The 15,000-nt window shown below is 41.6% G+C and overlaps 2 protein-coding genes across 4 annotated transcripts in view; both read left to right on the top strand.

Annotated features, from left to right (window-relative positions):
* The window catches only part of LOC137646061 (uncharacterized), a 415,122-nt gene that overhangs the window by 30,371 nt on the left and 369,751 nt on the right, over positions 1-15,000 (top strand). The gene's annotated exons all lie outside the window — the stretch shown is intronic.
* Positions 5,563-15,000, top strand: part of LOC137644758 (lysophospholipid acyltransferase 6-like) — a 36,786-nt gene continuing 27,348 nt past the window's right edge. The window contains exons 1-2 of the mRNA XM_068377655.1: positions 5,563-5,589; positions 9,707-9,887. Of these exons, the coding sequence (XP_068233756.1) occupies positions 5,563-5,589; positions 9,707-9,887 (208 nt within the window). The remainder of the gene's footprint in view (positions 5,590-9,706; positions 9,888-15,000) is intronic.

Here is a 15,000-nt window from a genome sequence, read left to right on the forward strand (position 1 = left end):
GGGGGGCAGTGCGTGGTTTACAATGCAAGATTGGGGATAGTGATAGTGCAGTGGAGGATGCGTCCGTTCGTGTCTGTCATACTCCTAGCCCTGGACCTCTTCCATGCTCCCCAACCCCTGGGAGAAGGAAAGTCGACAGGCTAAGGGAGGTGAGAGACGTTAAACAACGAACGGACGTCCCCTCGAGCGATCCTCTTGACGCATGCCAGGACACTCCCCCTCACCGCAGGAAAGGCGAGATGAGGAAGTGTTCGTCTTCGTCAGAGGACGCAAGACCTAGACGCGTTTGGCAAGATAGAAATCGTGACGCTCCTTGCAGCAGACTGGACGCATGCAGGACGCGCCGTAAGCGACAGGCCTATCAGAGCTTAAGCGGTCAATTACAACCCCGTTTGATGCCTAGAAGTTACAGACAGAGGAAGCTCGCAAGAAAGAACCTAAGGACATCAACAGACCTAGGAAAGGAATAAGGTCGGACCGAGGCGGCGAACAGCCAACGAAAAACTTCAGCGCTCATCGACGCTCCCTCGCAGCGATCGGGACGTGTTATGGAGGTGGCAAGGTTCTTGACGCTCCCTCGCGGCATGCTAGACGCATGCGATCAAGACGTTTCCCCGCAGCATGCTGGACGCACAGTTGACGCTCCCTCGCGCCATGCTGGACGCATAGTTGACGCTTCCTCGCGGCATGCTGGACGCATGCGAGCAGGATGTTCCCCCGCAGCATGCTGGATGCATTGTTGACGCTTCCCTCGCAGCATGCTGGACGCATGCTAGAAGCATGCAAGCATGACCCTCCCTTGTAACATGTGGGACGCTTACAGTACGCACGCAAGCGTGACACTTCCTCGCAGCTTTCTGGACTCATGCATGACGTTCCATCGCAGCATGCTGGAAGCATGCTGGACGAGAATAGACAAGATGAGGCGTGTTTCTCCAACTCATTCTACTTCGGATATCGCTATCCCTTTAGATGAAATCTCAGAAGGGGGAAACGCTTCATGCAGCTGATCTTAAGAGATTGCTGGCGGTTCTACCGGATTTATATCCGGAGGACTTTACTCAGGCTTTACCTCAAAGCCTGCTCTCGCAGTTTTTGAAGGGCAGACCCCAGAAACCTTCCTCGTTTAAGAAAACGCTGCTAGCCAAATCAGTCAAGAGAGCTTTCTCGACTCTAAATGAGTGGATTCTCAAGAGAAAGGATCTAGGAAAGACTACCTTTTCCTCTCCCCCTACAAGACTGGCCTCCAGATCCAGTGTGTGGTATGAGACTGGGGAGGTTCTTGGTTTGGGAGTTCCTGCCTCCTCCCAGGGGGACTTTTCCAGACTTGTTGACGCCTCACGTAGGTCAGCCATGACCAAGTCTAAAGTGATGTGGACCACGTCGGAGGTGGATCTCTTGCTGAAGGGGCATCTTCAGAACTATAGAGGTCTTCAGCCTGATGGACTGGACTCTCGGAGCCCTCGCAGAGGTCACAGATGTAAAGAACGAGGCACAGATGCACCTGATTGCCTGTCTCAATAAGGCCGTGAGGGATGGGACCGTCGAACTCTCCGCCCTTTTCATGGCAGGAGTTATTAAAAAGAGGTCTATGCTGTATTCTTTCCTGTCATTAGGATTGACTTTCGCTCGGAAATCAGAGCTATTGCTCCTTTAGGTAATCATCTCTTCCCTTCTGATGTAGCGAAGGACTTGTCGACAGCTCTTGCACAACAAGCGACGCAAGACCTTATTACCAGGGCTGCCAAGAAAGTCCTCCGGCTAGCTTTTTAACCAGAAAGCAGAAGAAAGCTCCACCGCGCCAGCCCTTTCGAGAGGGAATCAGAGAATTGCTGCTGGAGGACATCCTCGTAAATTTACAAAGCAGCAACCTAAAACAAGGAAGTGAGCCCTACAACCTCCAGACACAAGTGGGAGCCAGGTTATCCCACTATTGGCAAGAATGGAGCCAAAGGGGAGCGGACGACTGGGCAGTTGATGTCTTGAAGGAGGGTTACAAGATCCCCTTCCTGAGAAGGCCTCCTCTTTTGTCAGAACCCTTAGAGTTCACAGCAACATACTCGGGGAGCAAGGCAGCAGCTCTTCAAGAGCAGGTCAACCAGATGCTGTCAAAAGCAGCGATAGAAGTAGTAGAGGACCCTCTTCGGAGGGATTTTACAGCCCTTTTTCTAGTTCCCAAGAACTCAGGGGTTTGGAGACCTGTTCTGGACGTAAGTCCTCTGAACAAGTTTGTAAGCAAAGTCAATTTTGCCATGGAGACATCTGTGTCAGGCCTAGCAGGCACCAGACAAGGAGACTGGATGATGTCGATAGATCTGCAGGACGCGTATTTTCACGTCCCAATTCACCCGAACTACAGAAAATTTCTGAGATTCGTTTACCAAGAAACTACTTATCAGTTCAAAGCACTTTGTTTTGGGCTTAGCACGGCTCCCTACGTTTTCACTCGAGTAGTTTCCAACGTGGCTCGCTGGCTACATCTGAAAGGGGTACGGATATCAATGTACCTGGACGACTGGCTAATCAGAGCCAGGTCTCAAGAAAAGAGTCTGGAGAATCTACAAGTTACAATGTCTTTGACGCAACAGCTAGGTCTGGTTGTAAATCTGGCCAAATCACAACTGACACCCTCACAAAACATCATCTACCTGGGGATGAGGATTCAATCAGTGGTTTTTCGGGCTTTTCCATCCCCGAAACGCATTCTAGAATGCCTAAGAAAGGTGGAGCACTCCTAGACAGAAGGACCTGCTTGGTGAGAGAATGGATGAGTCTGCTGGGTACCCTCTCCCCGATCGAGCTATTCGTATCCCTGGGAAGACTTCATTTACGGCCTCTACAATTCCATCTATCAAAATGTTGGACAAGAGACCAAGGCCTAGAGACGTGGATTCCGATTCCTCTGGGGATCAGGAATCAGTTGAGTTGGTGGGACGATACCAACAAACTCCTAGAAGGCCTCGAACTTCAACAGAAGAACCCTGACCTAGTGTTGTATTCAGACGCATCAGACATGGGGGTGGGGTGCAACACTGGGGAAGGGCGAGATCTCTGGTCTGTGGAAAGAGTTTTAAAAGGAATGGTATATAAACATCAAGGAGCTAGTGGCCATTCATCTATCACTAATGCACTTCCAGGAGGAAGTCCAGGGCAAGTTAGTTAAGGTCAACACAGACAACACCACAGCGTTGGCCTACATCAGGAAACACGGAGGCACTCGTTAGATTCCCTTTACGAGGCAGCGAAAGATCTCCTACTGTGGGCGAAAGTGAGGAATATAACCCTGATAACACGCTTCATAGAGGGGAAGAAGAACGTCTAGACAGAAGTTCTCACAACAGAGTGGACCCTACATCACGAGGTGTGCACCAGCCTTTGGATGCTGTGGGGAGAACACTCAGTAGACCTCTTTGCTACCCAGAAGACAAAGAGGTTACCCGTTTATTGCTCTCCAGTCCCAGACCAGGAAGCAGTGGCATTGGACGCCTTCCTCATGGAGTGGGAAGGACTAGACGTGTACGCTTTTCCACCGTCCAAGATCCTGGACAGTCTTGAAAAAGTTCAGGGAGTCAAACAACGCCCACATGACCCTGATAGCTCCGTTTTGGCCCATAAGACCTTGGATTGCAGAAGTGATGGAGTGGCTGGTAGATACCCCCAGAGCGTTACCAAGTCGGAAGGATCTACTTAGACAGCCTCGCATAAAGAGGTACCATCAAAATCTCACCGCTCTCAATCTAACTGCCTTTCGACTATCGAAAAGCTGGCAAGAGCGAAGGGCTTTTCGAGGGAGGCTGCAAGAGCTATCGCGAGAGCTAGGAGGACGTCCACAGTTAAGGTATACCAATCCAAGTAGGACGTGTTTAAAGAATGGTGCAGGATTAGCAACTTTTCCTCTTCCAGTACCTCTAACCCAAATAGCAGATTTTCTGTTCCATTTGCGAACGAAAGAAAAGTTGGCAGTATCGACCATCAAGGGATACCGCAGCATGCTGAACAACAACAACAGACGAATCAGCTGTTGGCGCTGATGATCCGCAGCCATCTACATACGCGATGTAAACAAAGATATTGTTAATAGATGTAACAGCTAAGTTTATTTCATGCTATTGCAAAATAAGCATAATTTAATTTGCTATTTAATCTTACAAAATCTTTCTATTTTATACTATCTTAGACCAAACCACATTCACAAATAAACACCCTGCGATATACTGTAAACTTTTACATTTATTAGTATGGATGTACATTTATTCGTAAAATTAGATTACTTTTTTTATACTAAATTAAAAACTAAAATTTCTCTGTTTGTAAGCTTAAATAGATTCTTATTAACCATATATTATTGAAATTGCATTTATAAATAATATACAGAAGTGGGAAAAGTTATTTGTGGTTTAGCCTAGTGACAAGTATAGTAAAATTCAGAGACAGACAAATTCGACTTACGTTGTTTTACAACTTGTCGCTTCTCCTGGAACCAATTACCAATGTAAGGTGAGGCATGCCTATACCTGGATTCATAACCAAGACACAGAATACATCTGTTTGTGACAATCAATTCACTCTTATTTCATCACTCAAGACAGTGACTGATGATTTACAATAAGAGGAAGTTGCCCTACTGCATTAATATATCCAACCTGTTCGTCAATACTGGACCGGAAAAAACTAAACAGGAGTTATCAAGAACACGATCTCTTTTTTATAAAAGCTTATAAATCTTCAGTTGAAATGCTTCTCAGAGCCCCAACTAGAGCTCAAGATATCCATGGTCCTTCTGCAACCATAGCCTTCTGCAAAACACTTGGTAACACAGATACTCAGAGCAGGAGTTTTAAAGAAACAAACTACCTTTATGGCCCACTATTTGAACGACTGTGCCTGCAGGTCCCCAGACACATTCTCTCTAGGCCCTCTTGTGGTAGGCCAACAGGTGATGTAGAAGCCATGACTCTGGCTTTTCTTGGAGGAGGGAGCTAGACTGTAAGACTTCCGCCCCTTTCTTATCACTCTCATAGTGATGAAAGCGTCAGCATGGATGACCAATCCAGCAGGTAAGCGCCCCACTGAAAATCATGTCAAAAGAAATTTTGTTTTCAACTGCCATGTTATATTGTATATATATTGTGACTGTTCCAACACAGATGTCATTTTTTTTTTGCTAGGCAACATTGCTGTCTGTCGTATTTGTCACTTGAGAGCTTAGGTTTGCCCTTGCCTCTTATCAGAGTCTGGCTTTACTTTCTTTGGTCTAGGGTTAGACTTTGCGGACTTCTTCTACCTAAGGAAGACTCCCCTTTAAAATGACGAGGGTTTGTATTCGCATAGGAACAAACTAGAAATTTTAAAAATTACTTTCCCCCCCCCCCAGGTATACAAACTGCGTACAGTGATTTTATTTATATGGCCTACCTCTACCACCCCGCAAGTCCTTACCAAATACAAGCGACTCTGTGATGCCCGCCTCTCCCTGCAGAGCCATAGGTGTGTGACATGGTGCAACCTTACACTGTGCCGCACCCACCAGTTTTAATCTATTGGTCACAATAATGTGAGCCAATGGCTTATCCATTTGAAGTTACTCAAGTTTGTTTAGCTAGGATAAATGAAGATTATTCTTAAAAATTGTCGTGTTTAAAGATTAATTCGTCACATACTATAATCCGTTGTAGATATTGAAATACAGTATGTTGGATATGAAATATGTAAATGTAGGCATTAAATTAATAGTTATTGGATCAAGTATGTATGTTCTGGAGTGTGATTCTCCACTATCTCTGAAGGCCATCATCTGTATTGTGTTCCAGACTTTGTGAAATTCTGAAAGAAAGACCACAGTCCAGTCTTTGAGTTTGCCACACTTGTCTAACCTATGGCTATTAGATAACATGACAACTCAATAACAAATTGGCAAAAAAATTGTTACACTTAAACATGAATGTGATGGTCCATTTTTCATGCAACAGTGAACACCAGGTTATAGAGCAAGTCCGTGATAGAAACTCTTATCTGTAATTTCAAGATATTTAGTTCATCCAACAAGAAAAATTTTGGTCCAGCCCTTTGAAAGTCAAAAATATTATCTTAGTAGTTTATTTAAACAGTTAGAGTATAAAAATCTCATCTATTATTATATATGGGTAACCTCTTGCAGTGTGCCTTTATCAGTATACTGTTGATGGTACTAAAGGCTCATTCTAACATTAATTCAGTTTCAACTGTAATGCTTTACTTTTCATCTTGCTCTGTTATCTTTTACTACTAATGACCAACTTCAAGTTTACTATAATCTAATTTTTAACTTGTACATGCATACATATACCAAGGCACTTTCCCCAATTTTTGGGGTTAGCCGACATCAAACAAATGAAACAAAAAAGGGGACGTCTTCTCTCTATGTTCCTCCCAGCCTGACAAGGGACTCAACCGAGTTCGGCTGGTACTGCTAGGGTGGGACAGCCCACCCTCCCACATCCACTACAGATGAAGCTTCATAATGCTGAATCCCTACTGCTGCTACCTCTGCGGTCACCCAAGGCACCGGAGGAAGCAGCAGGGCCTACCGGAACTGCGTCACAATCGCTCGCCATTCATTCCTGTTTCTAGCACGCTCTCTTGCCTCTCTCACATCTATCCTCCTATCACCCAGAGCTTCCTTCACTCCATCCATCCACCCAAAGTTTGGGTGGATGGATGGAGGAAGGCCAAGGTTTGGGTCCCAAACCTTGGCCTTCCTCTTGTACTTCTCCCATCAACTCTTGCATTCATCACCTTCTTTAGCAGACAGCCATTTTCCATTCTCTCAACATGGCCAAACCACTTCAACACATTTCATATCCACTCTAGCTGCTAACTCATTTCTTACACCCGTTCTCCCCCTCACTACTTCGTTCCTAACCCTATCTATTCGAGATACACCAGCCATACTCAGACACTTCATCTCAAACACATTCAATTTCTCTCTCCGTCACTTTCATTCCCCAAAACTCTGATCCATACATCACAGTTGGTACAATCACTTTCTCATACAGAATTCTCTTTACTTTCATGCCCAACCCTCTATTTTGTACTACTCCCTTAACTGCCCCCAACACTTTGCATCCTTCATTCACTCTCTGACGTACATCTGCTTCCACTCCACCATTTGCTGCAACAACAGACCCTAAGTACTTAAACTGATCCACCTCCTCAAGTAACTCTCCATTCAACATGACATTCAACCTCGCACCACCTTCCACCACCTTCCCTTCTCATACATCTCATTACCTTACTCTTACCCACATTAATGCTCAACTTCCTTCTCTCACACCCTTTCCAATTCTGTCACCAATTGGCCAAGCTTCTCTTCCGCGTCTGCAACCAGTATAGTATCATCCGCAAACAACAACTGATTTACCTCCCATTCATGGTCATTCTCATCTACCAGTTTCAATCCTCGTCCAAGCACTTGAGCATTCACCTCTCTCACCACTCCATCAACATACAAGTTAAACAACCATGGTGACATCACACATCCCCGTCTCAGTCTCACTCTCACCGGAAACCATTCGCTCACTTCATTTCCTATCCTAACACATGCTTTACTACCTTTGTAGAAACTTTTCACTGCTTGCAACAACCTTCCACCAACTCCATATAACCTCATCACATTCCACATTGCTTCCCTATCAACTCTATCATACACTTTTTACAGATCCATAAACGCAACATACACATCCTTACCTTTAGCTAAATATTTCTTGCATATCTGCCTGACTGTAAAAATCTGATTCATACAACCCCTACCTCTTCTAAAACCACCCTGTACTTCTAAGATTGCATTCTCTGTTTTATCCTTAATCCTATTAATCAGTACTCTACCATACACTTTTCCAACTACATCCAACAAACTAATACCCCTTGAATTACAACACTCATGCATATCTCCCTTACCCTTGTATGGTGGTACAATACATGCACAAACCCAATCTACTGGTACCATTGACCGCACAAAACACATATTAAACAATCTTGCTAACTATTCAAGTACAGTCACACCCCCTTCCTTCTACATCTCAGCTCTCACACCATCCATACCAGATGCTTTTCCTACTCTCGTTTTATTTAGTGCTCTCCTCACTTCCTCTCTTGTAATCTCTCTCTCATTCTCATCTCTCATCACCGGCACCTCAACACCTGCAACAGCAATTATATCTGCCTCCCTATTATCCTCAACATTTAGTAAACTTTCAAAATACTCCGCCCACCTTTTCCTTGCCTCCTCTCCTTTTAACAACGTTCCATTTCCATCTTTCACTGTCTCTTCAATTCTTGAACCAGCCTTCCTTACTCTCTTCACCTCTTTCAAAAACTTCTTATTCTTTTCATATGAATGACCCAATCCATGACCCCACCTCAGGTCAGCTGCCCTCTTTGCCTCACTTACCTTGCGCTTTACTTCCACATTTTTCTCTCTATATCTTTCATACTTCTCTACACTATTACTCTGCAGCCATTCTTTAAAAGCCCTCTTTTTTTTTCTTCCACTTTTACCTTCACTCCTTCATTCCACCATTCACTGCCCTTCCTCATGCTGCCTCCAAGAAACTTCTTGCCACACACATCACTTGCAATCCCAATAAAATTTTCTTTTACTAACTTCCACTCCTCCTCTAAATTACCAGTTTCTCTAACTTTCACTTCGTCATATGCCATTTTCAACTTTTCTTGATACCCCCAGTTTTATTAGCTCTTCAATCCTCACTAGCTCCCTTTTACATCCACTTACTCTATTCCCCCACTCTTTTGCTATAACTAATTTTCCTTCCACCAAAAAATGATCAGGCATACCGTTAGCCATACCCCTAAACACGTACACATCTTTCAATCTTCCAAACATTCTTTTAGTTATCAACACACAATCCATTAATGCCCTTTCTACCACTCTTCCATTTGCCACTCTTACCCATGTATACTTGTTTTTATCTTTCTTTTTGAAAAAGCTAGCACTTATCACCATCTCTTGCTCAACACACATATCTACCAGTCTCTCACCACTCGCATTTTCACCTGGTATGCCATACTTCCCATTGACACCTTCTACCTCTCCAGCGCCCACTCTAGCATTTAAGTCACCCATGACTACATAATTCCTTCTACCCAGTCCTTCTACACACCTAGTTAATTCATTCCAGAACTCATTCTGCTCATCTTCACTTATCTCACAACCTGGCCCATACATACTGACAAAAGCCCAACATTCCCTACCCAACGTAACCCTTACCCACATTAACCTAGATGATATCTCCTTCCATTCCACTACTTTACCTGTCATCCATTCACTCAGTAATAAAGCCACACCTTCTCTTGCTCTTCCCCTTTCAATCCCAGACACTCTACCAGACATTTCACCAAACATCACTTCACCTTTCCCTTTTATCTTTGTCTCACACAAAGCCAATATATCCATCCTTCTATTCCTAAACATACTTCCAATCTCACATACAGGATTATAATACAGGAGAGGGGGTTTCCAGCCTCCTTGTATTGAACTAAAAGTCTTTGATTAGCTCCGAGAGAGCCGGAAAATTCAACTTTGCACTTGTTCTACTAATTCATGATAATTATTTATGATAAAATATTAAACTATGACATGTTTTATTGTAAAAGGAGGTAAGTTGAATTTAGATTCAATTTGCTTTAAAAAACTTAAATTTTTTTTCAGGATTCTTTAGATAGCAACAGAAATGAAAATCTTGAAGATGTGAAGGTATCAAAGAAAATATTGAAGCCAGAAGAGGAACCCGATCCTACAAGTGTTTCTCTTTCAAAGGCTGGGTTCTCTTTTGTGTGTGCCTTTGTGACAGTAGCTATCTTGCCAAATTTCCCTATATCTCATTTAACAGGTAAGTTAGTCTGATGTTGTTTATAAAAATTGTATAGAACAATTGTAACTATTGCAGTCCATCAAGTTGAGTTTTAGAAATAGTGCATAATAAAACAGTTACTTACTTACAAGGGGCTTCACTGTTAGGCTAGTGGTGTCAAGCTAAGCTAGATTTATATTTTAAAGACTAGGAATGCTGTCGTTTATGTTCCAGCCTTAGGAAAAAACCTGATGGTGGTCAGAGAACTTGAATATATGTATTTTGTCAAATCTTACCTTCGGATTACAGTGCATTTTTCTATGAAGCATGAGCTTTCAACGTTTAACAAAGAAAAAATTCTATGCATACCTTCTTCTCAGGGATTACCCATGTAGGAGCCCCAATCTAGGGAAGTAGCCCAGGAATAGAGCTCCCATTCCCCCTTCTTGGTCCTCATGATTTATACATTGATAGTAACACGTGACATCAAACACACAATACAGTACTGAGTATTCCTCATTATAGTGTTTGAAGTGTACCATTCATTTTTTTATTTCTTTAGTAAATAGGTTATTCAAGTGTTTTGTGCTGATTTTATTTTCAACACTAGTTTATGGACAACAGTTACCTGACTACTGGTAGGTTTAATGGCGGCCAGAAAAGAAAGCAATCTAATTTTATATTGCCACTTTTTCTTCTTAGTTTGATATTTGGTTCATAAGTTTTAGGTCACATTTTTCTTTAACAGTTTTATTTTCCACTTAATGTTACTTGGGTTGCTGTGTTTATTTGTTCAAAGATGCTGTTGGTAATTTTTGGAATATACGAGAAAGGGGATAGAATATTTTATATTGAAAAATCTATTATCTTCTAATTCCATTGATATTTTTTTTTTTTTTTTTTTTTTTTTTTTTTTTTTTTTTTTTTTTTTTTTTTTTTTTTTTTTAAGGGGAAAAACTGGTCACTTGGCGATTGTCCAGTTTTCGTTCCTTTCAGTCCTTTTAATTTTACCATTTTGTTTTTTTTACGGGAGGTGTGGTTATCGTAATTAATTAAAACTACCAATATTATAGATATTTACGTATCATTCGTCTTAACATTTTGCATTATTAAATGGTTGCCTTTTACAGACCCTATTTATTTGGCATTGGTTTTCCTGCTTTGGATACCCCACTGACCCTCTTTGATAATGGGTAGAAACTTTTTTTAAACCCGAGGCAGTTTGTATGTTATGTCTACTTTATGTATTTAATAGTACATTTTCAATGACCAAGGAGTAAATATGTGCCATATTTTTTTTTCATTTAACCTGTTAAGCATCCCACTGGACCACCTCCCTGCTAATGTACTGTCACGTTTTTTATTGGCAGTTAGCGATCATTTCACTAATGATAGTTTTTCACAGTTAATATGAATTTTTATGCTTATAATTATTTATAGTTAAATGTAGGAATATTAGTTAATTGATTAAATATAAAACAATTAATACTTCTATTATTTTATTTCAAAAGGCTACATAATACAGAATGCAAAAATTAAACATCTATGCATTATAATTCTTTTGTTATCATTATCAGACTCCTCATCTAGTACTTCATTTATTTAATCTAAAAAAAAATACCCCTCCTCTTTAGGCTGCTCATTGTGAAAGAAGCAAACAAACTATCTTCTGCATAAACGCTCAAAGCGCACTGAAGGAAACCAGTTTTCTAACATCAAGGAACCTCAGATAAAATTTGCCTGACAGTATATGTTTCCATTTACAGCCTACATATCTGAGTGTGTTGCCAGTTAGTGCTTCTATACTTACTATACGAGTAATCGTATTATTACGGGAATGGCTACTTGAAACACATTCAAAGTCATGAATGTAATATCCCGTTGAAGTCGTTACTGAGTAGATCGTGGTGAATGTATTGTGACATGGGTGACGCTTAGCAGGTTGATTTAGGCTGTTTATTCAGTAAATTAGATTTTATTGTTTTTTGCTTCATTTATTACACATAAATAATTGAAATCTTGTCTATTCTTGGGGAAGTTTCCAGTTTTCTCAAAATTTGTATTCTTTCTTGAGTGATTCCCTTAATTATTTTGGAACCCTTTTATAGTCTTAATTGTGTTACCTACCAAACATTACAATCTATGAACATATTAAAAATATTTTTTTTTCACATAGCTTTCATAAATTATTCATCTGAAATAGAACAATAAGTTATACAACAATAATTATTATCAATTTCAAACCGCACCATAAATTTATTTTTTGTTCCGTAACCGAGATGCAAATCAGCTCTTTTTATAGGGGCATTTCTTTCGGCAAAGCTGAAAGGACGAGTCAATAGAATTTAGCAAGGATTAACTACCCATCCACTAGTTAGCGGGGAGGGGGTGGGGGGGTTAGTTAGCTACATCCCTCACTCAAACACCTGTGACTGAGCCTCACTTTGCTTTTGGCTCGAATGGAGAGTGGTGGTTATTATTATTATTATAATAATTATTATTATTGTTGTTATTATTATTGTTGTTATTATTATTATTATTATTATTATTATTATTATTATTATTATTATTAGCCAAGCTACAGCCCCAGTTGGAAAAGCATGATGCTATAAGCCCAAGGGCTCCAATAGGGAAAAATAGGCACCGCTATTCCTCCTCGCCTATTTTGGACTGCCTTTAATCTTTGTCTTTTCAACTCATGTTCTTTCTTCTATATACAGTGATACCTCGGTACTCGACCATAATCCGTTCGAGATCCGTGTTCGACCTCCGATTTGTTCGAGTACCGAATTTTTTTTCCCCATAAGAAATAATGGTATATATTCTATTCCGTTCCCAAGCACTCGAACAGGCCCAAAATATTAATAAAACGTGTACCTAAACAACAATAATTATCTAAATGTGTATGAAATTGGTCAGAAAATCCTATAAAACAATTTTAAACCATTTACTGTACTAAAATAAAACAATTTTAAACCATTTTCTGTACTGTAGTGAACATACCTTTGAGCAGCGGTTCGATGGCATACAGGGATGGATGTGGAGAGGATGGAAGGGGGAGGTTACTGCTTGGAAGGAGAGTCCCCTTCCATGATGTGGCGGGGTAGTTCTCCTTCAGGAGTTGTTTCTCTCTCCAATGAAAGGGTGGGCAGATCTATTTCAGGGGTTTCTTCTCTTCTTTGTCTCTTCTTTGGAGGAGAAACAGGCTTTGATGTAGCAGCTTTCTTTTCTTTTGTGAAAAACTGGTCTATTGTTAATTGTTTCTTCCTCCTCTGCAGTATTCTTCGAAAATGATACATGACACTATCATTAAACATATGCACTGCCCGGTTTGCTACTGCAATTTCTGGGTGGTATTTTTCAGCAAAAGCCTGCACATCTGCCCACTTGGAACAAATTTCATTGATGAGAGAACTTGGAACATCCTCCCTTACCTCATCCTCTTCTGAAGATTCCTGCTCCACAATCAGATCCTGCTGCTGTTGTTGTTGCAGGTGCAACAATTCCTCCACAGTCAACTCGGTAGAATGGCTTTCTACAAGCTCATCAATATCATCCTTGTCGACCTCAAGCCCCAAACTCCTGCCCATGACAACAATTTCCTCAACGACATCAGTGTCATCAGAAATTACAGGGGTAGCAGTGCTTGGACCCGCCTCTGGTTGGAAACCTTCAAACTCCCTCTCTGTGACACATGATGGCCACAGCTTACGCCAGGCAGAGTTCAATGTCCTATAGGTCACACCTCGCCAAGCTTGGTCAATCATGTTAACAGAGTTGAGGATGCTGAAGTGTTCCTTCCAGAATTCCTTTAGGGTCAACTTCGTGTCACTGGTCACTTCAAAACACTTTCTGAAAAGGGCCTTGGTATAGAGTTTTTTGAAGTTTGAAATGACCTGTTGGTCCATGGGCTGGAGTATGGGAGTAGTATTGGGGGGCAAGAATTTGATTTTGATAAAGCTGTATTCTTCTTTCAAGTCATCCTCGAGACCTGGAGGATGTGCAGGAGCATTGTCCATAACCAGAAGACATTTCATTGGCAAGCTCTTTTCAATGAGGTAAGCCTTAACCTGGGGGGCAAACACTTCGTTTATCCACTCAGTAAAGAATTGTCTTGTGACCCAAGATTTAGTGTTCGAGCGCCACATAACTGGTAGTGCACTTTTACAAATATTATTTCGTTTGAACACCCGGGGGTTGTCCGAGTGGTACACTAACAAGGGTTTGATCTTGCAATCGCCACTTGCATTTGCACACAGCAACAATGTTAGCCTATCTTTCATTGGCTTGTGACCTGGCATCTTCGTCTCGTCCTTGGTAATGTACGTATTGGCTGGCATTTTCTTCCAAAATAACCCAGTCTCATCACAATTAAAGACTTGTTGTGCGATCAAATTTTGTTCATTTATGTACCGATCGAATTCCCCCACGTATTTATCGGCTGCAATTTGATCCGAACTAGCTGCCTCCCCATGCCTAGTAACACGATGAATACCTGTTCTATTACGAAACTTTTCAAACCAACCCCTGCTCGCTTTAAATGTAAATGAATCACTTTCACTGGTACTCGGACTTTTCTTCACTAATTCTTCATAGATATGCAACGCTTTTTCACAAATGAACGCTTCACTAACACTTTCCCCGGCCAACTGTTTTTCTTTAATAAATATTAAAAGCAACTTTTCCATCTCCTCAATCACTTGTGGCCTTTGCTTAGTTACCGCCGTAACTCCCGTTGCAACATTCGCCTTCTTAATCATTTCTTTATGCTTTAAAAACGTAGAAATGGTCGACTTCGCCATTCCGTATTCTACCGCTAAATCGGACACTCGTACACCATTCTCATATTTCGCTATAATTTCCTTCTTCAACTCGATCGTTGTTCGCACTGTTTTCCTCTTCTCCTTCCCCTTAACACTCATTACTTTCTTGGGACTCATTATGAAAGCTAAAAAAGCAATTAAAAGCACTGAAAATCACTAAATCACAACGAATGCTGATCGCGCGTTGTCTGAGTGACGCTCTCGAGAGAACTGATGCTTCCCGAACAAGCGAGAGTGGCCGAGATGGCGCGATCATCACAAAGCCCATGCGGTCGTCACGTGTTCGGCTGGTCGAGTACCGAATTTTTGGTCGAGCACCGCAGCAAAAA

This window comes from Palaemon carinicauda, chromosome 8, assembly GCF_036898095.1.
Source record: "Palaemon carinicauda isolate YSFRI2023 chromosome 8, ASM3689809v2, whole genome shotgun sequence".
Taxonomy (NCBI): domain Eukaryota; kingdom Metazoa; phylum Arthropoda; class Malacostraca; order Decapoda; family Palaemonidae; genus Palaemon; species Palaemon carinicauda.